This window comes from Aulonocara sp. 'chitande type north' Nkhata Bay, linkage group LG13 (assembly GCF_057382095.1).
Source record: "Aulonocara sp. 'chitande type north' Nkhata Bay isolate Kocher_YH1m ecotype deep benthic linkage group LG13, A_spYH_male_GT1.1, whole genome shotgun sequence".
NCBI classification, from domain to species: domain Eukaryota; kingdom Metazoa; phylum Chordata; class Actinopteri; order Cichliformes; family Cichlidae; genus Aulonocara; species Aulonocara sp. 'chitande type north' Nkhata Bay.
In genome coordinates, this window is record NC_141356.1 from 32,744,948 (window position 1) to 32,772,856 (window position 27,909).

Consider the following 27,909-nt stretch of genomic DNA (forward strand, 5'->3'; position numbering starts at 1 on the left):
CGTCACGGTGACGTCAGCACGCAGGACGTGAGGGGGCTTTAAAGGAGGAGGGGGGGCCGGGATTCCTGAGGATTACCCGTCATGCCCCGCGGGTAAAGATGGCGACAGCTGAGCAGGGCAGCGGATCAACTTTCTTGGAGCGGCTCTGAGCGGATTTCCTTCCGCGGACGGAGCGTCTTAGCCGGCCTCAACCCGACCCACTGCCCTGAGCTCCAGCGCGGACCTCGGCGCTGCTGTCCGGCCTCGGATCGGTCCGGAGCCCCCTCCCTTGGCTCTCCTGCTCCTCCGGAGGAGCGGAGCTCGGACAAAGTTTCCTCTCCTCCCCGGGACCGAGCGGCGCGGACGGGGCCTCAGGTAAGTTCGCGCCGGGCGGGGTGGGGGTGTCCCTGGTGCGGGTCTTCATGACGAGCCGCGCGGCTCGCGGAGCGCGGAACTGGGCCATGGTGGGCCAGTTCGCGTCGGTTTGACGGCCTGCCCGCGGGGGGGGGGGGGGGGGTGTCGTGTTTGTGCCTGTCAGACAGAGCCGAGGGCGTACAGCCGCGGCCCCAGCAGCCAATCACAGGACGAGCAGGACGACCCTAGAACGGGGGGCCCAGGCCCTCAGCGAGGCCCCCGGCAGTTTCAATTGCGACTTTATTGATGCTCAGCAAGAAATGTCAAAATAAAAGCCTGTCAATGTTCGATCAAAAGTTTCATTAGAGCGTTATGACGACATGACAACGATAAAAAGAATGAATCCTGATTTTAAAAGTTCAGCAGAGACTTCTGAGCCGGCGATGGCGGTAAACCCAAAACGTCTCCGCTGTTCAAACACGTCACTGATTTCACTGATCTGAGCTCAGTTACTAGACAAAGCAAACCGGCTTCAGTGAGTTAGCATGTAACAGCCAGAGGTGGGAGTTACCGCACGACACGACGTTATCGCGATACTTCGCTCACCACTCGACGTTATTGTGTCGAATTGAATCAGGTTATCAAAATTCATCTTTGTTTATTTGTTTGATCCACAACGATCGTGTTTGTCCCGCATCAGGTTTTTTCTCTAAAAGACTGACGGTGGCGTCCGATGTGATTGAACGGGCTCCAGTTATTTCATCGGTGCTGAGTTCTGAAGAAATGAATGGTCTCCAGTTTTTATGGAAGTTTAATTTGAATGCAGAGACAGAATATCAACAAAATCACGTCACGGTTTTTCGTTTGAGCCAATTTAAAATAAGTTTAGTGTTTTTTCACAGTGGTCATGCTATTTAATAAATTATTGATATGTGGTGGTCCTGTGAGAATGGCGAGGGCCAGCAGCTCTGACCATGCCCCAGCTGAGATACATACATGTCCTTCATTCACACTTCCCAGCAGTCCCCACAAACATACAGTAAATACTAATAAACAAAGAGTAAAAACACGAGCGACTCCAACATTAACTCGTGAACAGTTGGCTAACAGACGCGTGTCCGTCACACATGGTGATGGAAACTAGGACTGGGTATCGTCACTGATTTCTAGAATCGATTCAATTCCGATTCACAAGGTCCCAAATCGATTCGATCCACGATTCGATTTAATTCGATTCGATTCGATTTAAATCTGGGAAATTTTGACAGTCAGAAGTATAATTCAGATCAGAACATTTACATATTTTTGTATCTATAAAAAGGAAGCTGACACTCGCAAGACTTTATCACAGGTGTGAGCATCACAGCAGATGCCTTTGTGTCAAAGTAGCTGAAGATAAAACACAGAAAAACATGTAGGTGATTTTCCTGTTCTGGGATTTTATAAAAATATTCTGCAGTACATCAAAAATGAAAGAAAACCATTAATTAATGAACATTACCTCTGACGTTACAGCGGTTTTATTAGAGACACGGCTAAGCATTTTGCATTTTGAATAATATTAAAAAGTTTAAATTTGTTCAGTATTGAACAGCAGAAATGAGGTTTTCTTTTCGGAAGAATGTAAAAGGGAAAAAAACAGCGGCCGACAGCCTGTAAACAGCAGTAGACTTGTGCATAACAAGCAAGCGAATAATGAAGAAAGCGAAACTGTTCGAGAGAGAGAGAGAGGGTGGGGGGGGAGGGAGAGAGGGAGAGAGAGAGAGCTGCGCATCGCAATGGAAGCAAAACAGTAAAAGAGTGAATTCATGACGATGTTTATGTGAAGCGTAGTTTGGATCTTCTTTTGCTGCTGGTTCGGTCAATATTGTTTGGAGAGAGATCAAACTAACAGCTTTAGAATCAGCGCATAAAGGGCGTGAACACAAAGCGCCGACCCGCCGACAGATCAGAATCAGCGAGCTGTCGGCTTTCAGCCCCGACTGTGAGAAAGGCGACATCTAACTGATTCTGATCCGCTGTGTGTTTAAGTCTATGTGCAGAATCCCTGTACCTGCTCTCATTTACTGTTTGGTGGTTCTTGAAATTTTGTGAGATGTCACCAGAGATTCTGGCATTTCGGACAAAATAAATTTATATTAAAAAATCGATTCAGGATTTTAATGAATCGATTTTACGTTATCCAAGCCAGAATCGATTTTAATCGATGAATCGATTATAAAAACCCACCCCTAATGGAAACGTATGCCCTTTCTCAATTCTCAAGTACGCGAGTCCGCGCTCGCGTTCTCGGCGAGTCAATTGTACAATTGGAACACCAGCGTACCAGAGTTTTTACTGCCGTCGCCTCTTAATTTAACTGTGATTAATATGTTATGAAGCTTAACTTTGATCTCAGCCAAACTGATTTACTCAGGAACAAATAAAACACTGAAATGATGATGATGATCTAAGAGACTTATACATCATGTTTAACCTCAGTAGTGAAAGACTGCGGGTGCTTTGAAAATGATGTGCTAGGAGTCCGCTGTTCTCGCCGGGTCTAGTGACTCTTGACCTCCCAGTCAGCTATCGAGCTGGTCACAGACGTCTCTGAAAACATCGGAGCACTTTTGCGAATATGTGATGTCTTGATAAATCGAGCAGATATTTGAAGTTTACACAGCTACATCCTCACCTGAAAATATTTTGAAAGTTTTATTTGTGACCCAGAAAGAGTAATGCTTTAAAGGTTTTAGCCGCGCTCCTCCGCCATTGCCGCGTTTGAGTTTTGGACGAAATGCATTCTGGGATATTTAGCTGTACCAAGTCCACACGAGCCACCACCGATGCATGCTCGATAAAACGGGCGGAGCGAGAACACGTCCGGGAATTTTTCTCAGCTTGATGCTTTGAATTTGAACAGTACTTGGTCTCCGACTGACGACGGATCACGAGTCCACGAGAACGCAAGTACGCACCAATACGCATATTGAGACAGGCCCATAATCTAACCAACGTTACATTTATTGCATTAATATGTGAGATGTTTAAATTTTAAATACTGAGGGGACAGTAACCATGGAAACTCTCAGCAGAGGCAAAAACAACACATGCAGTGGAAGAAGAGAAGTTCTGTGTAATAATGAGAAATGACAGGAAACGTATCGATTACATGAAGAGAGGGAGGTGCACAACATCGGAGGGTCAGGAGCTGAACGCCAGCCTGTGTCACACATCAGACGCCTGATGATGCTGAAACTGCAGCACCTTTAGACAGACATCCAGTGTTCAGCTTCGCTGTCTTTCCATTTCAGGTCGCCACAAACACACAGACAGTGCGAATAAGTATATAGAAGAGAGATTCTACTGGCTCCACTACATTTGTCTGACTGACTGTGTCGGGGTAAAATAAATTCATAACCTGTGATCAGCTGCATGTTTCTGATAGAGTCATGTCGTGTCACTGTTTTAAGGTGGAGCTTTAAATGGGCTCGCTTTTCATCCCCAAACAGAAAGTAAACACAAACACTTCCAGCTGTGTTTCTTGGTTACAATCAGGCATTAAAGCTGATTTTTATACACATTTACATATATATGATTGGTGCTCCTTATTTGTATAGTTACTCTTTTATCAGGAGTACCATCACCGTAAACTACTCTGATATACTTTTTATTGTTGCTCAGCACTCGTCAGACAGCCTTCAGCCGGCTTGTCCGTTTCTAACCCGAGGGAATCTGGTTTCTTCTGTGAAGCCATCAGTAGCATCATTCCTAATAGATGTATCAGTTTCTCATGTATTCCATTATCCGAGCGTATGACCGGCATATAAAGTAACGACTGTAACACTGCATCAATTCCCAGCATCCTGTTTTTGAACACGTTTCCAGCAAAGAAGTAATGGACGCCGAAATATATGTGTCAACTTCCTGATCTGCCCCCGACCACAACAATGCAAACACGTGACATCAAATATGATGTGACGCCGTACATCGGCCTGCCTCTTGATATATAAAGCATATAAACACGTGCAGCAGCAACAACTTGGCACAAACACATCACGACCGTGTCCTGACCTTTATTTTCACTCTGGTGCTCAGTAACTCTGCTCTTTGTACTTTTGACTTGAAGGACATCTCCTTCAAGTAATACACAGTACAGCTGTCTGTGACTTAGGGCTGCCACGATTACGTCGACTATCAAAATCGTCGACGAATGGTTTAATAGTTGACGCGTCGTTTGAAGCTTTGTAAGATCCTGAAAGACGCAGGAATAAGTAGCAGGATTTAAGAGTGTAATAACGGACTGAAACAGAAGATGGCAGCACTGCATGTACAAGGATGCCAGCTGCCGTTAAACCCCGAAGAAGAAGAAGCTGTGTCCGGTATCGTAGCTGTGTCCAAATTCAGGAACCGCATCCTCCTCTGGCCGCATTTGTAGGCCGATTACGTTACAGCGACACGACGAAGACTGTCCACATTCGAAGACTCCGACAAATGCGCCAGATTTGAAGGATGGGTCGGGTGTATACTTGGTGGCCCAACCTATCCCAGAATTCATAGCCCAGCTCAGTTTCCAACAATGGCGGCAGCTAGTTAGTTTTAATATTACTCTTATTATTCTTTCTGGGTCACAAAATAAACGTTTAACATGTTTTCAGGCGAGAATGTAGCTGTGTAAACCTCAAATATCTGCTCAGTTTATCAGGACACCACATATTTTCAAAAGCGCTCCGACGTTTTCGGAGACGTCTGTTACCCACTAGCTCGATAGCTAGCTGGGGTCAAGGGTCACTAGAGCCGTGAGAACACCGGACTCCCAGCAAATCGTTTTCAAACCCACCGCCGTCTTTCGCTACTCAGGTTAAACATGATATATGAGTCACTTAGATAAATTAAAAATGTTATTGTTTGGCTGTTTTCAGTATTTTATTTGTTCCTGAGTAAATCTGTTTGTCTGAGATTAAAGTTATAGTTTTTGCACAGCTGAATAAACGTCAAGCAGACAGCTGATTATCAGAAGTGTGAGATGCTCCAGAATTTACTCCGGTGTCCTGTTATATTTTAGAAAGCAAGGAGTTTATTAAACTTCACCGAAACAATCTGCAAATTTCATTAAAATTTAATAAACTACCATCTTGTCTTTATTTTTAGTTAGCACCTTAAACACTTAAAGCTGTAAGCTAATGATAGTTATATAAGAGCAGATGCTGCTGGTGCAATAAGCTGTACGTTTTACGTCCAATGGATGATGATCTGATTAGTCGACTAATCAGAAAAATAATCGGTGACTAGTCACTAGTCTGAGCAGCAGCAGCAGTGAGTCAGTCTCCACAGGCACCCGTGTTAAAATAAACATGTTTAGTCTCTGTGGATAATTTCCTTCTTCATAACACAGGTATGGGGAGGATGTTTCTGTAACTCACCTGTTTTCATTATTATCACCTGTTTGAGGGGCGTGGCCTCTGACTGACAGGTGGATGATGACACAGGTGGATGTAGCTGCTACCTGTCTGCTAGCTTCACCTCTGCACCGTGTTTGTGCTGTTGGTAACTTTTGGAGCGTTTCTAATGACATCACCCGACCAATAACACGGCTGCTGGGAGGTCACTGTACTAACAGACCGTCCATAAAGGCGGAGCTCCTGTTTGGGTGCACACTGAAATTCTGGGATTTTGATTGGTTGCTGCTGCACCATCTTGTCCAAATATGGTCATTCCTAGAAACGAAAAGCAACGTGGAGGCAGAAAAAATGCCGAAATTAAAATGGCTGAAATTCAGCGAGGCTGTGTCCGTCTTAGACGTACAGTCTGTGGTGGCGTGTTGATCGTTGCTATGGTGAAGGAAGGTGTCGACACAGCGCCATCGAGTTGCTGCAGGCTCAGAAAAACATTCTTTGTCGGCTGGAATGAAAACAGGAAGTAGAACAATGATGGTTTCCTGCTCCTACACAGTTACTGCGAGCTGATTGGCTTACAGTTCAGTGTGTGCTCACCTGAGGCTACGGGGTGGTTCTCAGCGAGTTTTAAACGTGCCTCAGACACCTGAAGGCACCGCTGTGGGGACCTCTGGGGGAGTCTGGCTCGCAGTAATCTGATTACAGCATGAGACACAGGAAGTGAAGCTGTCCACCCCCCCTTTTGAGCCCCCTGCTGTGAGGTCTCATACACTGAGGTTACGGCTCTGGCGTGTGTTCTTGCAGGTAGTGAGGGACACTCTCCGTCATTTGTGTTGTTGTTGGAGTGACCAGAGGAGGAGGCGGAGCTCACAGTTGACTGAGACACCATCTGTCCTTGCTGTCTCATGAGGAGAATTGGACATGCTCTGCCGCTCGCAGGACACATGAGCCACAGAGCTCACCTGCTCAGGTGTGTGTGTGTGTGTGTGTGTGTGTGTGTGTGTGTGTGTGTGTGTGTGTGTGTGTGTGTGCGCGGTTTCATGTTGAGGTGAGTCACATTCAAACCAGTCAGCTGGTATCAGCTGTCAGGTGGAAAGGTGACTGCTGCTCGGCTCTGATAGGACGCCTCGGGTATCATCGTTAGCTGTGAGATGGCCGAGCGCTCGGGTTTCAGATGATTTCATTCGGTGTGATAAATCAAACGCACCCTCTGCTTCTTGGTGCCGAGGTCAGGGGCAGGATCCCTGCATAGGAAGTTTCGGTGACCTTTGACCCCTTATAGGGTCTCGGGGTTCCCTCCATTTGTTTGAAGCTAATCTCGCAGCACCGTCACAGGCCGCCATGCACTCGTTGCTGTTAGCTGTGATGCGACCTCTGCCACGCCCATGTTGGTTTAGGTTCAGGGCTAACTCTGGGGCAGCATCACTACTTATCTGATGCATTGCCATGACAGCTGATGCAGCAGACCCAACCTGTGTTAGATCAGAGTCAGTCAGCAGAAGTCTGTGCCTGTTGGCCAATCAGATGTCTAGAAATGGCGTCGGTGCTCCTGTTGGTGAGTCACGTTGACTCTGATTGGAGGCGCATCGGTAATTAAACGAGCAGAACTCGAGTTAACTTGAGTGCAGCTGTGAGCGCGCTTGTCTGCTGGATGCCACAGGAAGTGCAGTCACATGATCACAGAACCTGCGCCAGTCGGCACCAGCTCAGCTTCATGTGAGGTCAAAGGTCACGGAGTTTTACTGCGTTTTTACTGCGTCGACCTTCAGAGTATCAGCAGTATTACTGCTAGTATCAGTAATCCTAGTACTGCTCTTTAGTCGCACTAACCCGCTGAGCAGCTTTGTTATTTACTGGCACAGCAGTCACATGACCTCCGCCCTCACAGATCCATCCTACCCATAATCCTCTCTGAGTGGAGATAAACCTCTGTGGCATGTATATTGACACACACACACTCCCGCAGCAGGTGGTCATCCTGACACCGACCCTTGCCTCCGATTGGACGGTATTGATCACATATGTGTGATGGGTGCAGGAACCTTGTGGTGCATTGTGGGAGATGCGGTTTGCACCATCCAGTCTTTGTGATCTCGCAGACACGGCGCTGCGGCTGCTGGATTCCCAGCATGCCATCTGCTGCAGTTTGACCTTCAGCCGTAGATGAGTGAGCTGTGATGTCAGAGGCAGGTGGTCAGCTGCACTTCCTCCCAATCAGACGGCCGTGACGTGGGCCTGCAGAGCCTGCGAACTGACCCGGGATCAGCTCAGCTCACTGTGTGTTTGGGCGAGTGTGTCTCTCAGGTGTTGAACTCCTCACTGTGATTGGTCAATGAGCAGCTCAACCTGCTAAATCAGTTCATGTTTACGTGAACACGTGTACACAGAGCAGGGCAATATGACCAAAAATATTTATCACGATATACATTTGAAAATTTGTGATAACGATATAACTGACGATATAATCGACACGAGACAAAATACTTTACAACTCCTCAACTTTATTAGTGCAAAAAACATCAATGTATTTCCACTGAAACAAGCAGCTGTTTTTTATCTGCATTAAAGTTATATAAAAACGTAACAGTGCAAATGCAAACTCCTCGCTGACAGTTTAACCAAAAGGCGTTTCCAGTGGAAACTGGCCGACACATCCTCAGCATAACCATGTATAATATCCACAAAACTTAAAAAGAGGTTATACACACACAGTACGGTAATATTATGCTGAAGCACAGTACGTATCACTCCGCGAGGCTCCGCCTACGATAGCCGTAACGCTCCCACAATCCATCAAGCGGTGCGGCTTCGTAGCTCAGCAAAGTCGTAGTGAAACATCTGACAGATTTTCGAGCGCCGTGCACATAAAATCGTCTCGAGGTCAGTAAACACAACCAGAGTTCATACATAAGGCACACGGGATTATAAGGGGCTCTGTCGACTTTCAGAAAAATCAAAGGATTGATTTTAAGTGCACCGTATATTCCAAACAACACGGTAATAACGACGGCCCGCTAGCATGCGCTACCAAAAATAGTGCTTTGTTGTGTATCTGACGGACGAAAGCTAAACCAGTTCCACACCAGTGAAGCTGCAGCATTTTACAAACCAGTTCAGGTTCATGGTTTCACTCAACGATCCGCTTTCACTCTTCTCATTCTGCGTCGCCGCCATGCTTTTTTCCGCCATGTGCGTATGTAAACAAAGGCACTGCGCATGTGCGTTTTACCCATATTCTATCGCCATATTTCATTTTCTTATCGTTGCCCAACATCATACCGGTGTTACCGTGAACGGTGTGAGATGGCCCAGCACTACCTGTCTGACACACCTGTGCAGGTTCAGTCTTGGGGAATAACAAACGTGTTGTGTATATTTACATTTTTGCTCATAAATATGTTTCTGTTTTATTTCATTAAAATTTTATTTTTTATTTGTTTCTCCTCTGCAAACGTTTTATTTTATTTTCAGCCAAGTTTTTCTCACTTTGGTCTTTACTGGTGTGCACGTGTGTGTGCGTGTTCTTCGTCCTGCGCCTTGTTGGCCTCAGTCTGCTTCCTGTGTTGTGCGCTCGGCCCTCCTCTCGTGTCCTCTGTGTGGCGGCGGCGCTGACTCGTGTTTCCGTTCCTCCATCTTGTGTTTTAGGTACTTTCAGGCAGCGTGAGGGTTGCACGCCGGCAGGAGGAGGATCTGTGTGTGCGGACATACAAGGTGAGGATGTGTTTGCGGTCTCTGCTCTTTCCTGGTGAGGGGTTCAGATTCTGCTGCAGCCGTTGCATGACCAAAGCGGTCATGTCGATTGGCCAGGTGACATCTCCATGGTGACGCTGCAGGTAGCACTCACATTCAGCTCTTCGTTCGAGCTAACTGCAGCTTCATGTGGAAAGGGTGAAATCTGACCCGAACCCGCAGCCAGGATCAGCTACAGGAGGATTATTCTGAGCATCACTCGTGCTAAGCTGCTCTGGCCTGGATCAGTCTGACGAGCTCACACCATTGGCTCGCTGGGTCACGGCCGCACTTCCTGTCTAACAGCTGCTCTCTGTTTCAGGCTGGATCGTCCTGTGGATGACCTCCTCTCGGGACTCGCTCATCCTTCAGGTACAGACACCGGCGACCCGATGATGATGTCACACACACGTAGCACATGTACATTCACCTGTAATAGCCAGCAGAAGGAAGGGGAGAGACTAATCGCCCAGAGCGTGTAACCGAAAGACTTTCCGCAAGCCGCAGTAAGCTCCTCCTCCTCTTCAGCTGTCGGTCGTGTCATCACGCAGGTGAGCCGTTTGAGGGGCGTTTGTCCTTCTAACATGCTGCAGGTCTGTCTCGCCATCGCCGCTCTCAACTCCGCAGCTTGTCATCAGATCTGCACTGTTTTTGAGGTCATTTAATAGAGGAAAGGGCCCCACCCCAGCCCCTAATTACGTCTCCCAGCAAACTGACACATCCTTGGAAAGTTGGAATTAAAATTAATTGCAGCCAGTTTGTGATTAATTACAGCGGAGGGAAGGACCGCTCCCTGACCACGTAAAAGGTAGCACGCCTGGGGTGGACGACGAATGGTGGGTGTCTGCGTGGTGTTGGGGGACAATTAAATTCATACTTCCACCTTTAGATTTGAGATATTGTAGCTTATGTCGGAGAAGGCTCTCCTTTACCAAGGAAACCGAGACGGGAAGCAAAGAGACAGCGGCGCTGTCGTCTTAATAAAATGTCCTCGTCTTCCTCCTCACCTCAAGCCTGTGCTGACGTCATGGCGCTAACACACAAATGCATAAACGTGCTCATTTATTCCCCAAATTGTTCTAAGTGCTTATTATAATTACTTATTAGCAGAATAGACATGAGATCCTGCCGTCAGATTCACGCGTCCTAAAAATCCCACGTTCCCTGTCAAAGACAGTCTGGTTACATCGTTTATTATTATTTAAGAGTCCAGCAGCGTCCAGAGGCTAACGGCTGCCCTACTCCCAGAAAGGTTCAGTGTATCGTCAGCAGCTGTTGTCGGTCAGCAGTGAGCTCCTCGGACTCCTGTCAGAGTTTTACAGGCGTGTCCAGAGGAAGCAAAGGCAGACGCTTCCCACACGGCATTGACAGCTGAGGTAAACGGTGACCTGACAGCCTTCAAAGATGGGAAAATCTCCCTCACTCACTGTTCAGCTGCCTGCTCTCTGCTGACCTCTAGTGGTGACATTTTACACGCAGCTGTCAGATCGATCCAAACCAGCAGCAGCAGGTTCAACACCGATCTGTGACCGTCTCAGAGGCTGAGTCGGTTGGCTGAACTTTGCCCTCTTTTCAGTGTCTTCCTCTTGCCGTGTCTCGTACAGTCTCCATCCCCATCATATGACATCACGTGGCCTGACTTTACTACCCCTCCATGCGTTGCTGTTGATTAACCTTCTGTCTTCATGTAAATGAAAGTGGGCAGGACTCGGGTTTCCTGTTGGCGTCCTCACATGCGGCGTGTTCTCCCGCTGAAATCAGTTCATTCATTTTCCAGTAGCTCCCAGTTCAGGCGCTGTGGTCAGTTTCTCACAGGCGTACGCAGCTGATTTTAAACGCCGCTGCCTTCGACTTCACTCACAGAGCAGAGTTCATTTCAGCAACATCAGAGACGTCCGGAGGGATTTGTCTTTCGTGAAATGATCCAATATGAACTTTTAAAGATTGCTGATTTATAAAACATTAACAAAGCTTCAGGCGTGTGCATGTGAGCGTGCACATAGGCGTGTGTTCGTGAGGTGGAACAGAGGGCGTTTCCATCGTGTGGAGAAGCTTTAAAGGACGTTCAGTGTGACATCAGAGGTCCTCACAGAGGGGGGGGGGTGTGTGTGTGTGTGTGTGTGTGTGTGTGTGTGTGTGTGAGAGAAACAGGAAGTTGCACAGTGATCAATGGCCTGCCATTGGCTCCCCAAGGGCAGGACGCGGTCATGTGATGTGCATTAATTGGAGCAGAGAGTGGCGGGTGCGTGTCTGAACACTACATTCACACGTTACAAATCAGAGCTTTGACCTTTGACCTCCACATGCCAGTTGAACGTCCAGTGAGCTCACAGTCAGTCAGAGCAGAGCGCTGTGGCAGCTGTAATCATGTGACATCATCATCAGCTGTTAGCACATTAGCAGTGTTAGCTCCACTCTGTCACATGCTAACATTAGCGTTAGATCAATGCAGCTGCACTTCCTGTTCTGGAAACAAACGCAATCAATGAGAGGCCTGAGGGACGGACACGCATGCACACACACTTTACTGTAGTGGCGAGGGTGTATTTGATGCTGATGACGGGCGACCGAGCATCGATCTGCACACACAGAGAGAGGGTGAGGGGGCGACGGTTGCAACAGTCTAGTTGCGGTCGAGGCGTTGTGGTGGGTGGTTGTCGGGCGTCCGAGTCGTTTTGTGCCTCCTCTAACTCGTCTTCTCCTGGCAGGACTGACAGACCGACACGAAGTTACACAGGAAGGAAGCACGGCCTAGGATGGCGAGTGCGGCGCCGGCCAGGAAGCCGTACCGTAAGGCTCCACCGCAGCACCGCGAGTCACGCCACGCCCTGCCCACTGCTCCGCCGCCACCTGCACCGCAGCCCGACATCAATCAGGTAATCAAACACACTTTAAAGACACCTCCACCCCCCCCGCAGCACCTTGTCCGTCAGCGGCTGTCTGGCGATGGGATGAGGCCTGGCGTCCCAACCCTGCCGCCGCCACTCTCAGACAGCGAGCTGGAGGTTTCCAGCCTTTCCAGCCTGGAGCTTTGCACCCCGCCGCCGCTCTTCAGAGGACATATCCACCAACCCAGCTCAGCGAAAACCGCGGTGGCGGGCATGACTGCATCCGGTCACGATGCCATGATTCCTCACCGAAAGCCGCGACCTCAGCGCGGCACGAGTCCTCGCAATGTCAAGACCTCCATTAACACAGGAAACCAGGCTTTCCTGGGACATGGAAGCCCCGCCCCAGCCCCGAAACACGCAGTGAGCTGCAACCCTCGAGGAAGACATCACCACCTCAATTACTGCATGAACGCCGCTGGCCGGACGCGGACCGCCAGCGCTCCTCGGAGCATCCTGAAGCAGCCGACTTCACTGGGTGTGGAGACCTATGACATTATCAGGAAGTCAAAGTCGGTGGGGATGCTAGATGACGGCAGAGGGCGGAGCAGCGCCAGCCGGTGCCCTCCAACCCGTTCTCTGGATCGGGTAGAGCAGCAGGGGCTGACCTGGCGGCGGTCCTCGTCCCCGCCCTCCCCTGTCAGGACTGACTGGAACTGGAGGATGCAGGCGCTGCAGGAGAAGGTCCGCTTCTCTAACTTCTTGGATGAGATCACCTGTCGGGTCCTTAGCCCCGCCCGCCTAACACTGCTCGGCAGGTCGGCTTCTAAAGAGTATATAAGCCCCGCCTCCCAGCGCCGCCACCCCGCCTACAGAAACCAGCAGGTGGAGGGGTCTTCTGCAGACCGGACTCGACGCTGGGACGACTGGGTGGCAGCGCTGCAGCGGCCCGGAGGCACGCAGGAGGAGGGGGCGGTGCGGGAGACCGCGAAGCAGCAGCAAGGGTACAGAGAGTGGGCGGGGACTAAACGGCAGGTGAAAAGAGGAGTTAAGGTGGACAAACCTCCTCTCTCTAATCTGTCACTGCTGTCACACATCAAGGTAGGTCCACTCCACCTTTACCCCGCCCCCAACCATTTCCTGTTGTTCTTTTCCTGCTGCGGGTGAAAGGTCACCAGTCCAGGGTAGCGGACTGGTCTTAGCGGTTCACACTGAGCTCATTAGTTATTGATCATCAAGATGACATCACACAGGGGCCACATACAATACATAGGACACCAAACTCCCAGTGACGCACTCTGACCTCTGACCTCGCTTTGACCTCTGGTTGTGCACCCCTTGATTTTTGTAACTTGTGATTGGCTCTTCAGCGGTTACGCTGCGATGTTGTCTCCGTGCTGACACCATACTGCAGCAGCTTGTTGCGCTTTAATGGCGGGTATACAGGGAGTGCAGAATTATTAGGCAAGTTGTATTTTTGAGGAATAATGTTATTATTGAACAACAACCATGTTCTCAATGAACCCAAAAACTCATTAATATCAAAGCTGAATGTTTTTGGAAGTAGTTTTAGTTTGTTTTTAGTTTGAGCTATTTTAGGGGGATATCTGTGTGTGCAGGTGACTATTACTGTGCATAATTATTAGGCAACTTAACAAAAAACAAATATATACCCATTTCAATGATTTATTTTTACCAGTGAAACCAATATAACATCTCCACATTCACAAATATACATTTCTGACATTCAAAAACAAAACAAAAACAAATCAGCGACCAATATAGCCACCTTTCTTTGCAAGGACACTCAAAAGCCTGCCATCCATGGATTCTGTCAGTGTTTTGATCTGTTCACCATCAACATTGCGTGCAGCAGCAACCACAGCCTCCCAGACACTGTTCAGAGGTGTACTGTTTTCCCTCCTTGTAAATCTCACATTTGATGATGGACCACAGGTTCTCAATGGGGTTCAGATCAGGTGAACAAGGAGGCCATGTCATTAGTTTTTCTTCTTTTATACCCTTTCTTGCAGCCACGCTGTGGAGTACTTGGACGCGTGTGATGGAGCATTGTCCTGCATGGAAATCATGTTTTTCTTGAAGGATGCAGACTTCTTCCTGTACCACTGCTTGAAGAAGGTGTCTTCCAGAAACTGGCAGTAGGACTGGGAGTTGAGCTTGACTCCATCCTCAACCCGAAAAGGCCCCACAAGCTCATCTTTGATGATACCAGCCCAAACCAGTACTCCACCTCCACCTTGCTGGCGTCTGAGTGGGACTGGAGCTCTCTGCCCTTTACCAATCCAGCCACGGGCCCATCCATCTGGCCCATCAAGACTCACTCTCATTTCATCAGTCCATAAAACCTTAGAAAAACCAGTCTTGAGATATTTCTTGGCCCAGTCTTGACGTTTCAGCTTGTGTGTCTTGTTCAGTGGTGGTCGTCTTTCAGCCTTTCTTACCTTGGCCATGTCTCTGAGTATTGCACACCTTGTGCTTTTGGGCACTCCAGTGATGTTGCAGCTCTGAAATATGGCCAAACTGGTGGCAAGTGGCATCTTGGCAGCTGCACGCTTGACTTTTCTCAGTTCATGGGCAGTTATTTTGCGCCTTGGTTTTTCCACACGCTTCTTGCGACCCTGTTGACTATTTTGAATGAAACGCTTGATTATTCGATGATCACGCTTCAGAAGCTTTGCAATTTTGAGACTGCTGCATCCCTCTGCAAGATATCTCACTATTTTTGACTTTTCTGAGCCTGTCAAGTCCTTCTTTTGACCCATTTTGCCAAAGGAAAGGACGTTGCCTAATAATTATGCACACCTGATATAGGGTGTTGATGTCATTAGACCACACCCCTTCTCATTACAGAGATGCACATCACCTAATATGCTTAATTGGTAGTAGGCTTTCGAGCCTATACAGCTTGGAGTAAGACAACATGCATGAAGAGGATGATGTGGACAAAATACTCATTTGCCTAATAATTCTGCACTCCCTGTATACAGCTGCGTGCGTGTGGTGACGGCGTGTCGGTAAGCCGAGCTACGGCTGCAAAGGGTATGGTGGCCGCTTCAGTCCGTCCAATCATGTGACAGTGAGACGGAGAGCAGAGCGCAGGGCGGAGTCCAGAGTGACGCGCATACACACAGTTTAAAGTGCAGTTTGTTGTGTGTCTGATGATGTCGTGTTGTGTTTCAGGAGGCGTTGTCGGACTCGGACAGGATCAGGTGAGTCCGTTTGAACGTAACTTCCTGTCTGTCACGCCTTCTCATTAGCTTAGCCGTTAAAACAGGAAGCTGGGCAGCATTTGTCATCAAGCAGCTTCAAACTAAAGGACGTGTGGGCTGTTTGTCCCGTTAGTGTCGGTTATTAACAGGAAGCAGCTTTTAGTTCAGCCAGGGTCATGTGGTCTCTGAACAGGAAGCTCTGTCTTCATCACTTCCTGTCTCCTCCCAGAATCCTTCAGCAGCAGAATGAGGACCTGCGGCGCCGCCTCTCTCTCACCACCCACAAGATGGAGGCCATGGAGGCGGAGTTTGACAGCAACCGCCACTACATGGAGGCGGAGCTTAGCCGGACTCGAGACGACCTGGACAAGATGAGAGACAAGTTCCGCAGGTGGGTGGAGTCAGTTCATCAGGAATGAGAGTGTCAGTCGCACCGCTCACTCTCTTCCATGAAGTACACTTGCAGTACTTGTACTTTGATGTTTGCAGTACTTGTACTTTGATGAATGGTCCCGTGCAGCTGTACGCTCACGGTTGAGTTTTCTTTAACCAACAAACGCGATCCTCGCAGCGCCGATAAAATCAGCTGACCCTTTCCGTACGCGTGTGCTTTGCTCTGATCGAAGGTTAATCAGCTGACCGGCCTGCGCCCGAGTCTGCACGCGCTCCGTCACGCTGCTGTGTGTACTGTGTTTCTCGCAGATCAGAAAGTACTTGTTCACGTACCTGTCAGCGACGCCCGCCGTCACAGCCACACGTGGAGTCCGGTCGTCTCTTACGCGACCCATCCACGTGGCGTTTTCTCGTCTCTACAGGCGGGGAAACGCTGATCACAGCGCCGAGTCTCTATCTGCTCCGGCTCAACACTCTGGCCTCCAATGAGCCTCGCCTCCAGCGCTCTGCTTCCGTGTCTGACGCGGCAGCGATTGAAGGGTCGAACGCACTGCTGCAGTCTACGGTCTACGGGCGAGCATTACTCATACTGGCGCTCTCTCTCTCTCCCACCTGCAGACTCCAGAACAGTTACACAGCGTCTCAGAGAGCCAATCAGGATCTGGAGGAGAAACTTCACGCTCTGGTAAACCTCTGCCTCTCACTCACCTGACCTTTGACCTTGAGATACTCGGGAGCACCATAGCAACAGGGTTGATCGAGCTCATCCAATAACTGATCAATACCTGAATAAAAACACTGAGGCAGCGTATTGATCACCTGTGGGAGAGCCACGGTTACAGTTTGGACATGTTTGTTCAAACAAAATGTTCTGTGTTTTTACAAATCCACTGAGCATGTGCAGTGACCTTGGGTTACTGGGCAGTGCAGGGGTGTGTTATGTTACTGAGTGTGTGCATTTATGGTGATGTCATCAGCAGGAACGGCGTGTTCAAAAACTGTCACAGTGACTATTCACGCAGCACAGACAACGCTAGCTGGCATTGGTGTTGAAATTGAGTCAACTAATCACTAACAGTGCCAAATGAGTGTCAAGCAGCATGACTCCGCCCACTGACTCCAAATGAAAGAAACAATGAGCTGCTGTGGCTCCACGGGCGTTTCAGAGAGGACATTAGAGTGAAGCTGCTGTTCGGTCTTTAAGTGATGACTTATGAACCCTGGGTCTAAACTGCTCTGTTTATTAAGGCTGTTGTGTTTTTAACATGTTTTAATGTTTTGTATCTTGTTCTGTTTAATCTGAACAAGCCACTAAAAACAGTCAGTGATCACTGTCGGCCTCTGTTTTTATTGCAGCTGCTTAGTTTTAAACCCTTATGATGTAACTACAGCCCAGCCCATGCAGCAGTATATGAATGACTAACCTCGTATTGTGGATGAATAATCTCAGTTGTTCTCCTGGCTGAAGTTTGGTCCGTTTACAGCATCCTGCCATGCGATTGCATTTGTCTCTAACCATTGGGAACCTTCCCCTTAACTTTTATAGAGTGGAAAGAAGTTAGCTTCATCCTCCAGCTTCACTGTTTGTTATGCTAACATAGCTGTGTAGCTAGCGATCACATAGGACATCATTATATACCAGCTAGCCCAACTTCAGTAACCCTACAAACGTCACTGCTGTTTAGTTTTCTGTCTTCATTTATGCTGGAAGTGATAACAGAGCTTACGTTTGGATTTGTTTCAGAAATCTCTCAGTCAGAACATGCTATGTCCTGTTTAGGTAGAAGCTAGGGAGCTAACTTCCTGCTAACTTCTAACTCCGTTAAATGTCATAAATTCCGTTTTCATGGATGCCTGGATGATAAACTTAATTGTTACACCTGGTAAAGCAGCAACGCTGATCATTTTATTAAAGATGAAAGAATTTAGACAGTTTTTAACTCTCTGTGATGCCGCAGTGTTCGTTTGACTTTGGGACCTGAAGCGGAGTTTGGACCCGGAAACAGCTCATGACGTCAGACTTAAAGATTGGATATTGGGTGTCAGTTTATTCGTGCTAGCATGCTAGCATGTGAGCCAACTGTCCCCAGGTTCATGCAGTGCAGCGGACTCACAGCTAGCTGGCTAACTGTAGCTATGTTGCTAACATTATTGCTAACAGGCTATTTTCCAGTTTCGCTGAGCAGCTAACGTTAGCCTGTTTGTGTCTGTGGTCAGTTTTTATTTCACTCCTTAGGATATAATTTACAGGCACAAAGTGATGTAGCGTTTACTCTCCGCAATGGCAATTGTTAGCCAGCTAGCTGTAAGTGGTCTCTGACACGGGCAGCGTCATAAACCGCTGTATTTCTGGTGCTCAGGTGTGCACGCTGCCGAACACGCAATGACTCAGTTGGCTGCAGCTCACTGAGTGGGCACAGGGGGTGCCAGCGACCTCTGAAAGTTTGGGTGGGAGCTCAGCTGGGGTGGGTGGGGTTAGAGGTGGTGAACAGTTGACAAACTTCCTGTTTTTGTCTGACTGTCGTTCTTCATCTGTTTCTTTCTTTCTCCTTTTTCGCACGCTGCTCCCTGGTGGATTGACTCATCTTCATCACCTCCACCTTCATCACCTCCATCCTCATCGCCTCCATCAGGCTGCTGTCAGTCAGACATGGGTTCATGCAGTTGCGTTTCATGTTCTTCTTCCTCCTCCCTCTCTGTCCCCCCTCCTCCTCCTCCTGTTTGAGCACCAAGTCCTCTCGTTCAGCTGTTAAACTGATTTTTCTGGGAGAAACCTGAGCAGCTTTGAGAGGCGTGAGCTCAGCCTCCATCAGCCTCCACCTGTTCCTCCTTTAGTGTTACTGTAAGTTCTCTGTGACCGAGCTGGACTGAAGATCCGGCTGATTTCCGCCTTAAAGACTCGGCTCGCTGCGTTTTGAACTTTTTGGGCTTGGTGTTCAAACTCCGCCCGTCTCCGCCAATGGCGGTTGTGCATCCAGTTTTTTTTTTTTTTTTTAGCTTTTAGGTTTTCTGAGCTCGCCTGACGGATCAGGACGAACTGATGGTTCTTCTTCAGGAAGAGACGATTAAAAACGTGTCCGATATTACCGAACATTCACAATAGTGAGGAAAATCATTCCCATCAAAAATACTTTTCTCCCGGAATATTTTCTCAAGTTTGTTTTTCCTCTTTTGGAGAAATATCAAATCTTAATTTTAAATCCCGACTTTTCTGTTTGTTGGATAAAAATGTCGTTTGTATTTTTAGAATCAGACTTTGTTAAAATGTTGATTTAAGACTAAATATTTGTGTTTCTTGCAGCTTTTTAAAAAACATATTTTGATATAAAATGTTTCTGGAAATCAGAACTTTTGACATAAAGCACACTTGTTGGTCAGTAACAAATGGTGCTCATTTCCACCTGCAGTGGGCGGAGCTTGTCCATTACATTCTCCGTGGTGCTGCACGCGTGCAGAATGCGTTCCTCTAGCTGCGGACGAAGGTCCTGATCTGACAATGAGCAGAAAACTGATGCTCACGTTTGAGACGTGCTTGCAGAGTAAAAGCTGAACATCGAGCTTGTTTTCCAGCTTCAGCGCTTTGATCGGGATCTTATCGATCTTATTGATCTCCTAGCACACGCCACTGCTTCCCATAATGCATCTGTAAGAGCTGCTGGCTTAATGCAGCATTCAAATGATCTGGGAAAACTAGCTTAACTTCACAGCGCTGGCTGAAGGAGGACTAGTTTGAAAAGCTGACAGGAGAAGCTGAGCTGCACGGAAAACTACAAACATGTTGCCCACACGGAAAAATGTGCGATTCAGTTTTTTCCCACATGATCTGAATGTAGGTTTCCACTGAAGGCCCACCTGCTGTTGCCTCAGGCTCCTGATTGGCTGCTTTACTGTGACTGATAGCTGGTACGCTAATGCTTTGTCTTTACCCCGCCCACAGCTGCGGAAGGTGGAGAGGGACAAGAACACGATGGACCAGGAGATCGTGCAGCTCACCAACAAACTGCTGGAGGCTAAAAACACAATCGACCATCTGGAGGAGCTCAACGTGAGAACAAACAGTCACTTGTGTAAAAACGTTCAGCTTCCAGGTCAAAGTTCAAAGTGTCAGGTGTTTCACAGTGAGACGACAGGAAGTAAAAACTACTGTGTGATAACTTCCTGATTGTCAAGACTTGCTGTGACCCCATTGATGGTCTCTGTAAAACCATTGTTCTGCAGGATGGGCTTTTATTTTGTTTAATGGTGTCCGTTTCCTCTGAGCGTGCTCTGACTGATGCTGTCTTCTGTCTGCAGGAGCGCTACAGGCAGGACTGTAATTTGGCTGTTCAGCTGCTCAAGTGCAACAAGTCGCACTTCAGGAACCACAAATTTGCTGATGTGAGTAACTTTTATTATTACGAGTGGGAAATGCTCTGAATCTGCAGTCTCTCAAACGTCCAGCAGGGGGCGACTCTGAGAAAATGAACCTCCTGCTCAGCTGACCTCTGACCCTAGTGAACTGTTTCCTGATTGTTTTGAGGTCTGAGTGAAACAAACGTGAAGTTAATTTGGGAGGATTTTAGTCCCTGTGGCGTCACAGCACTGCAGGAAGCAGCTGAGGGCGGGCCTACCTGTAGTTATCAGGGCAGTGTAGCTCAGCAGTGTCTCTGGGTTCAAAGGTCACATCTGCCTCTCACTCTGCTCCAACTGTGGTAGTTTCTTGCTCCAGCTGACAGGCAGAGTGTCAGTACTGAACGTCAGAGCTGACGTCACTGGAAGGTCCTCGCCGCTGCAGATGGCGAGGAGTTTTCCACTGGTCAGCAGGAAGCGGGCGAATGAATCTCCAGTATTACGCTTTAATGGAGGAAACTGGCACACGCGCTAATGCCATTAAAGTGTGAGAGTGGGATCGATCTGCTGCCTGCATCAGACCCATTAGTTTAGAGACGCACACGGATATTTCCAGGAGTGTGTGTGTGTGTGTTTGTGTGTTTGTGAGGACTACTGACTTTGAAATGGGTCACCATGACAACCACTGCACATGACTTCAGCTCTGCGCTGGATTTCTGGAACAGGAAGTGACATATTTGGGTGAGAGGCGTGGTTATCTGGCCGTAGGTATCAAAGAGCTCCAGTTCAGGTGAAGCCTAGCAGACCATTAGCAGCAAGAGGCCACGCCCCTAATAATGGAAACCTTAAACCTCAATACAGTTTAGACAAGTGAGTTAAAAGCATCCTCCCCATGGACAGGTGTTACATTTGTCTCTGACTTTTCTTTGATATATATATAAAACTGTGTCATCTGCATCTCGTGATAGAGGTGTTACCGTAGAGACCAAACAGTTTGTGTGTTCGGCCGTAAACACGTTCATTTCTGCTGTGATGTTGTAACTCGGGGGACTGACTCACTGCTGCCTCTGCTGATTGTTAGAGGTACTGCAGGTTCTGTAACTTCTTGTTTTAGACCTACAGTTTATTGGCTGATGAAGACTTTAGTTTGTGACCCTGTCTGTGGAGCTGAGTACCGAAAGAACGGGAATTAAACGTGTGTGTGTGTGTGTGTGTGTGTGTGTGTGTGTGTGTGTGTGTGTGTGTGTGTGCAGCTGCCCTCAGAGCTTCAGGACATGCTGAACAAACACATGAAGAGCAGTCTCCCAGAGCGAGGCCCCGCCCCCAGCTCTCAGGACCCAGACACGCTCAGTTTGACGCCCGCCGACGTCGTGCCGACCTCGGTCATCGCCCGTGTCCTAGAGAAACCCGAGCCGCTGGTCCTGAACTCTGCCCAGTCCAGCAGCTGCGGCCGGCCCGTCGCCGAAGACGTCTTCGTGCACGTGGACATGACGGGCCCCGGGGGGTCAGAGGGGCGAGGCCGGGAGAACGGTGCCGGTCAGGAGGCGTCGCAGCAGAATGGCTCGTGTCGCAGTCAAAGCAGCTTGGATGAAGAGGCAGGTGGAGCTCCATCTTTCGAGAAGCTGAACCCGTACCCGGCGCCACCTCCACCCCACCCCCTCTACCCCGGGCGCAAGGTCATCGAGTTCTCGTCGGACGACAAAGTGAAGATCCCGAAAAACTCGCCGCTGCCCAACTGCACATACGCCACGAGGCAGGCCATCTCGCTGAGCCTCGTGCAGAATGACGACGAGCGGTTGGCACCTGGCAGCCCCGCCCCCTCCTCCTCCTCTGGAGCCCAACAGCGCACGCCACCATCACAGAGAGACGCCCCCAGCGAGCCGCTGTCCAGCCAGTCCAGCCCATTCAGCAGCCCGCCTCAGGTAACTGAAGCCCCACCCACCATCACACTAGTTAAATCTCAGATGCGAGCTTACGACGACGATGATGATGATGATGATGATGATGATGATGTTGTTGTTTTTAACCCCTCCCACTCAGGCACCCAGTGTCCTCGCGAGCTCTGGCAGCTCTGAGGAAGACCTGATCGCCAACTGGCAGCGGATGTTCGTGGAGAAGATGGCGCCGTCCAGCGACGGCACGCTGCTGCACCGCACGTCCTTCAGTAGCCAGACGGCTCAGGAGCTGCAGAGGAGGAGGCAGGTGGCGGTGGGAGTGGGAGTGGCCTCCTCCTCAGACCGGCACAGGACGGCGTACTCTGACGGTGAGGAGGGCTCGTCGGCACGCAGCTGGACACCGAGCCGCGGCTCCAGCCTTGACACAGACACCGACACCGAGCAGCGGGTGGGGAGGCGGGGCTGTTACGGCGGCAGGGACTGTTCGGAGGAGGAGGGAGAGCAGCTGCTGATGAACCTGGATGATGACGGCGGGAGCGGGGACACTGCAGTCACCGTGGTGACCAGCCCCGGTGACGCCCGCAGGGAGCTGGAGGAGGAGGGCGAGAGCTCAGGGGAGGAGAGAGACATCCTGCCCCACGAACTGCCCGTCATCTCAACCCGTCTAATGGACTTGGACCCCGCCCTTGGCGCCATCGCGCTGCATCGGCCCCAGAAGAGCCCGAAGAGGATGGGAGTGCACCACCTGCACCGGAAAGACAGCCTGACCCGCGCCCAGGAGCAAGGCACACTGCTGGACTGATGCTTGCTCGCCCCGCACTGTGCTCCACTGACCTGATGCTGAGGTCAGAGGTCACACCCATCCAGGATATAGCCATACTCTACCGTATGCCGAGCTCGCCGCCCGACCCGGGTGTGTGCGTGAGACACGAATCACTGTCCACATACTTTTGGTCTGATGACGTGTCGAGAGTGGTGATGATGTAGCAGAGAGGAGACATGGCCAGAAGTATGTGGACACGTCAATCGTAACATTTGGCAAACCGTGTGCACGTGTGCGGGCGTCGTTCACTAACAATGCGTCCACACAAATCTGTGATTTCTGTTTTTGTACCCGAATCCGTACGCGCAGTCAGAGAACGCTGCAGCGTCCACGTCACATATTCAGCACTCCCATTAGCCTGACCGTCACTTGGTTTGTTTACGTTTGAACCGTGGCCGCTCCCGTGGAAACACTGTGGAAAGCTCCGCCTCTTCTGGCCTCCTTGGACACTATTATTCAAGTTTCCTTTTCTTCGCCTTAGACACGTAAGCGTGTGTCCTTGGATAGAGAAATGGGGGCGGGGCCATATGTGGATAGTATGCTAATTATATTGCAATTGCGCAGGGCTGGTTAACGGATTAACGGCCGGTACACATGTGAATCCAGCTGTAATATGGCGCCGTTTAAGAACGTTTCCACGCAAATATTGGTGAATGAGGCCAATAGAGTTCTGATCAGCTGATTATCAATCAATCATCAGATAATGTCCATCCGTATGTGGACAGCCTAAACCGAAGTTTGACGTTTCTGTGAATTTGGAAAAGAAATACTTTTGACTGGTTGGTTCTCCACGAAGGTGTCCGCATATTTATGTCCATATGGCGTCTTTGATTCTGAGTCTGCATATAGAGTTTATACAGTATGAGCAAAAGTATGTGGACAATTAAAGGTTCAGTTAAATTCTGAACAATCAACATTCAAAACCACGTCGTGTGTGTGTGTGTGTGTGTGTGTGTGTGTGTGTCAGAGCAGAAAAACAGATTTTAAAAGCAAAACTTTTATTTTGAAGAGACACACACAGACAGTGCCTCGCTCGCCCTCAGTCCCTCACTCTCTCACTCCATGGTTGTGAGTGTGACACCGGGCACACTAAGTCTTTTTACTAAGACTTATTTTGAAGTCTGTACTAATCATTGATTTCCTGTTGTTTAGTCAGCTGATGGATTTGTTGTGGAGCTGCAGACTGAGGTTTGACCTTTGACCCAGATTCACCTCTGCCCCCTCGAACACCCAGCCTGTGGGTTGGGGGCGGGGCTTCTTCTCAACTCACACCTGGAATGTACCAGTTTTGTTTTTTTGCTGTCATGTTTTTGTTTTTTTTGTTGTGAAATATTGAGTATTGATCTGTTATTAGTTTTATTGTTTGCCGTTTATAGATTTGTGATTTTTGATTCCCCCCCCCCCCCCCCCCCCGGTCAGTTTGTGCTTTTGTCGTGCGTCTACAGAATCCTGTCGGTGCCAGAAATGCTCAGTTTCATTTAAATGATGATTGAAAACAAAAACTCTACTGATAGTCCTTTAAATAGCAAACTGATTCCTACAAAATAAAAGCCTCTATAGTGGGGGAAATTGGGGTTAAAACAGAAATCAAAGAATCTGTTTGACTTCCTGCAGTGCCCCCGGTGGCCTGGAGGAGTTTATATTTGTGGCACCTGTGAGCCTCCGTACCTGACCTCACTCTGTTCTTCTTCTGATTGAATGTCAGCTCGTTGCCTCCTCACAGCTCTGATTGTCACTCCCACCGAGGCCCGACGTTGGGTCATCGATTGGTCCCGCCTCTCTGACTAACGGAGGTGATCGATCATTGGACGGATTAATGGTGGAATGTTCAGGGGCTTTTTTCAGGTTTCCTGCAGAGAAAACTATTTACAGAAACGGGAGCTGCTCACAGTTTTCAGCCGCTTTCACGGGACGTGATGTCACAGCGGAGAGCGCTGCAGCCGCTGACAAGTTAAAGCTAGGCCGCTCGCTGATGTGGTGGGAAGGTCGAGTTGTGGTTGTGGCGTAGCGACAATCGACTGTTTGATGAGTTTCAGCGCTTTCTGAGATGTAAACTGCCCGTGTGCATGCTACGTGACATTTACACACCTGTGCGTATGTCTGAAACTTAACGGACTAAACGCTGTGCGAGCATTATGAACAATGCACACCGACAATTATCTGAAGTGACAGCAGGGAAGTTCACGCCTCCCTCCTCCTCTGGGGAAACGTCGAGGAGTTCATGTTGACGTTTATGGCATTTCTCAACAGCGATGCGCCACCTGGTGGCAGATGGCTGCATAATATTTAGGACACAATCAATTACCGCCATTGGTCAATTTAAATTTTACCAACTGGATTAACTCGTACGTCTGGTAACGACTAGTGACAGTAGCGACCACGCAGTGACCGCATGTGAGGTCAGATGTGCCCGCTGCTGTAACTCACAGTTCAAACAGGAAGTGAGGCATCTTGGTCCAACCGTGGCGTCGTGGGACTGAGGTTTTTTTTTTTGGTTTTTTTTTGTTTGTTTGTTTTTTAATCGTAACTTTGATGATGTGAATCAGCACGCGATGTCTCGCTGAAGGACGCCATCTCTGTTTGACCTCACAACATGCTACATCTGCCCCATTATACACCGTGATGATGTCACAGTGATGTAGTTTTCAGATTGTTAGTTGACATCACTCGGGGTCTTGTTCGCGAGTGATGGGAGAAGGGAGCTGGAGATCGACAGACGGATTGGGGCTGCGGCTGCAGTAATGCGGACGCTGCACCGGTCAGTCGTGGTGAAGAGGGAGCTGAGTGTAAAAGCGAAGCTCTCAATTTACCGGTCGATCTACGTCCCTACCCTCACCTATGGCCACGAGCTGTGGGTAGTGACCGAAAGAACGAGATCGCGGATACAAGCGGCGGAAATGAGCTTCCTCCGAAGGGTGGCTGGCCTCTCCCTTAGAGATAGGGTGAGAAGTTCGGCCATCCGGGAGGGGCTTAGAGTAGAGCAGCTGCTGCTCCACATCGAAAGGAGCCAGCTGAGGTGGTTCGGGCATCTGGCAAGGATGCCCCCTGGGCGCCTCCTGGGCGAGGTGTTCCAGGCATGTCCCACCGGGAGGAGGCCCCGGGGCAGACCCAGGACACGCTGGAGAGATTATATCTCTCGGCTGGCCTGGGAACGCCTTGGTATTCCCCCGGACAAGCTGGAGGAGGTGGCTGGGGAGAGGGAGGTCTGGACCTCTTTGCTTAGGCTGCTACCCCCGCGACCCGACCTCGGATAAGCGGATGAAGATGGATGGATGGATGGATAGTTGACAGATGGTGGGAAACAGACCAAAAGAGTACGCACTGATTCAGTTGAAATTAAACAGCAGAAAAAGTAAACGAATCCGCACCAAACGTCACGCCGGAGCATTGAACCCTGAGCGTGTCCAGGTGGACTGTGTGTGTGTTTGGGGGGGGTCGTATTGATAGAGACTTGAGGTGTTTGTGAGGACATTTCAGGCATTTTTCCAGTGGAAACACTGAGGTGAAGGTGGGCAGGGCTTCCTGCTCAGACTGCAGGTGAATAAAACATAGACAAGCGGAGCGAGCAGCTCAAAGCTGCGAGCTGATGAAACATTTAAACCTTTTTTTCCTTTTGCGAGTCCTTCATCCTGCAGACATGTCGTCCTCCTGCTGGAGTCGTCAGCTGCTGTTAAATTATTCACCTTTTTTCCGTCTCGCTAATATTTCAGTGTGTGTGTGTGTGTGTGTGTGTGTGTGTGTGTGTGTGTGTGTGTGTGTGTGTGTGTGTGTGTGTGTGTGTGTGTGTGTGTGTGTGTGTGAGAGAGTGTGAGACTGTGAGGAATGAGGTCACTGAGACTTTCCAAACAGACCAGGTTTCAGGGTCGGAGTCCTGGTACCGTTTACCTGGTACAAAACCAAAAGGTAGGTGTGTGTGTGTCAGTGTGAGAGAGAGAGAGAGAGTATAAATAGATGATACATGAGGACTCGTACATCTTTAATGATGCGACTTGTCGGAGCAATGACATCACTCTACTTGTTTTACCCTTCACATTAAAACACTTCACAGCGTCAGTGTGTTGTAGCCTTTAGTTAATGCTTTTATTCTGAAAAGTATTAACTAAAGAGGTAGGAAACGGTGATGAACGACTCTGGTGATCTAAGGTCAGACTGAAGTGGTGTTTTTCTTGTCTGCTTCCTGTTTAAAGTGACTCTGTGTCCCAGCATGCATCAGAGAAACATGCAAGTGTTCGCGTCAGTGGGTCCTTGATTTCCAGGCCCCGTGACAGCGGCGAGCAGCTCCTGTTGTCGTGTTCGTCTGATGTTTTTGGAAGCTCCATTATCAGTGCTTGCTAACGTGTGGTGTTGCGCTGTTATGCGTCTCCTTTTACAGAGTAGATGATTTTTAAAAAATGGCGTTGATGAGTCAGATCCTGTTTGGAAGCCTCTATTAGTTGGCTCACCTGTGCAGGTGGAGCTGGGCGGCCTCACTGTTGGCGCTAAAAAGGTAAACACACGTTTCTACTGTATTTTCTTTTTTCGTTCTGTTTCGATGTGTCTGCACCAAGCCGACACCATCATGGCTGCGGGCGGACGGACGGGCGGGGGGCTTATGTGAAGACGACATGGAGTCACCCGAGGACCGACAAACGGTAACTAGTGGGGGAGTGTCTGATTGTAATCCCGCCCCTTACGCTCTCCCCCCAACGGGTGCTGTCTGAGGTCACGACCTCTGACCCCAGGCGCGGTGTTTTCGGGGTCAGCTGGGTGGTTTCCTGTCCTTGCCGCGTCTCGCCTGGTGGACAGAAACGGACTGTTAATCTCTGACGATTTTATTTTCTCAGTTTGTAAACAATGTATATTTTAAAGCTAATAAAATATTTTAAACAAAGCTCCGCCTCCTCGCCTGTTATTGTTTTAAGGACCTTTAAGTCAGGTTGGAGTTTATTTCCTTCATGCAGTACAAACCAATCAGATCGTCTCGTGTCTGAG

General features: G+C 49.1%; 1 protein-coding gene across 6 annotated transcripts; it reads left to right on the forward strand.

Annotated features, from left to right (window-relative positions):
* Positions 1-38: 38 nt before the first annotated feature.
* On the forward strand, positions 39-27,808 carry tjap1 (tight junction associated protein 1 (peripheral)). 6 transcript variants are annotated; one of them, XM_086260046.1, is made up of 12 exons: positions 40-354; positions 9,357-9,422; positions 9,763-9,812; positions 12,149-12,316; positions 15,470-15,498; positions 15,728-15,889; positions 16,510-16,576; positions 18,525-18,554; positions 19,829-19,936; positions 20,185-20,268; positions 21,474-22,142; positions 22,261-27,808. In XM_086260046.1, exons 4-12 carry the CDS (start codon positions 12,197-12,199, stop codon positions 22,915-22,917), a joined length of 1,926 nt encoding a protein of 641 aa, XP_086116172.1. In that variant the 5' UTR covers positions 40-354; positions 9,357-9,422; positions 9,763-9,812; positions 12,149-12,196; the 3' UTR covers positions 22,918-27,808. The 6 variants fall into 6 exon arrangements, with proteins under 6 accessions (XP_086116173.1, XP_086116172.1, XP_086116175.1 ...); XM_086260047.1 differs by lacking the exon at positions 9,357-9,422 and having other exon boundaries at positions 39-354; XM_086260049.1 differs by lacking the exon at positions 18,525-18,554 and having other exon boundaries at positions 41-354.
* Positions 27,809-27,909: the final 101 nt, after the last annotated feature.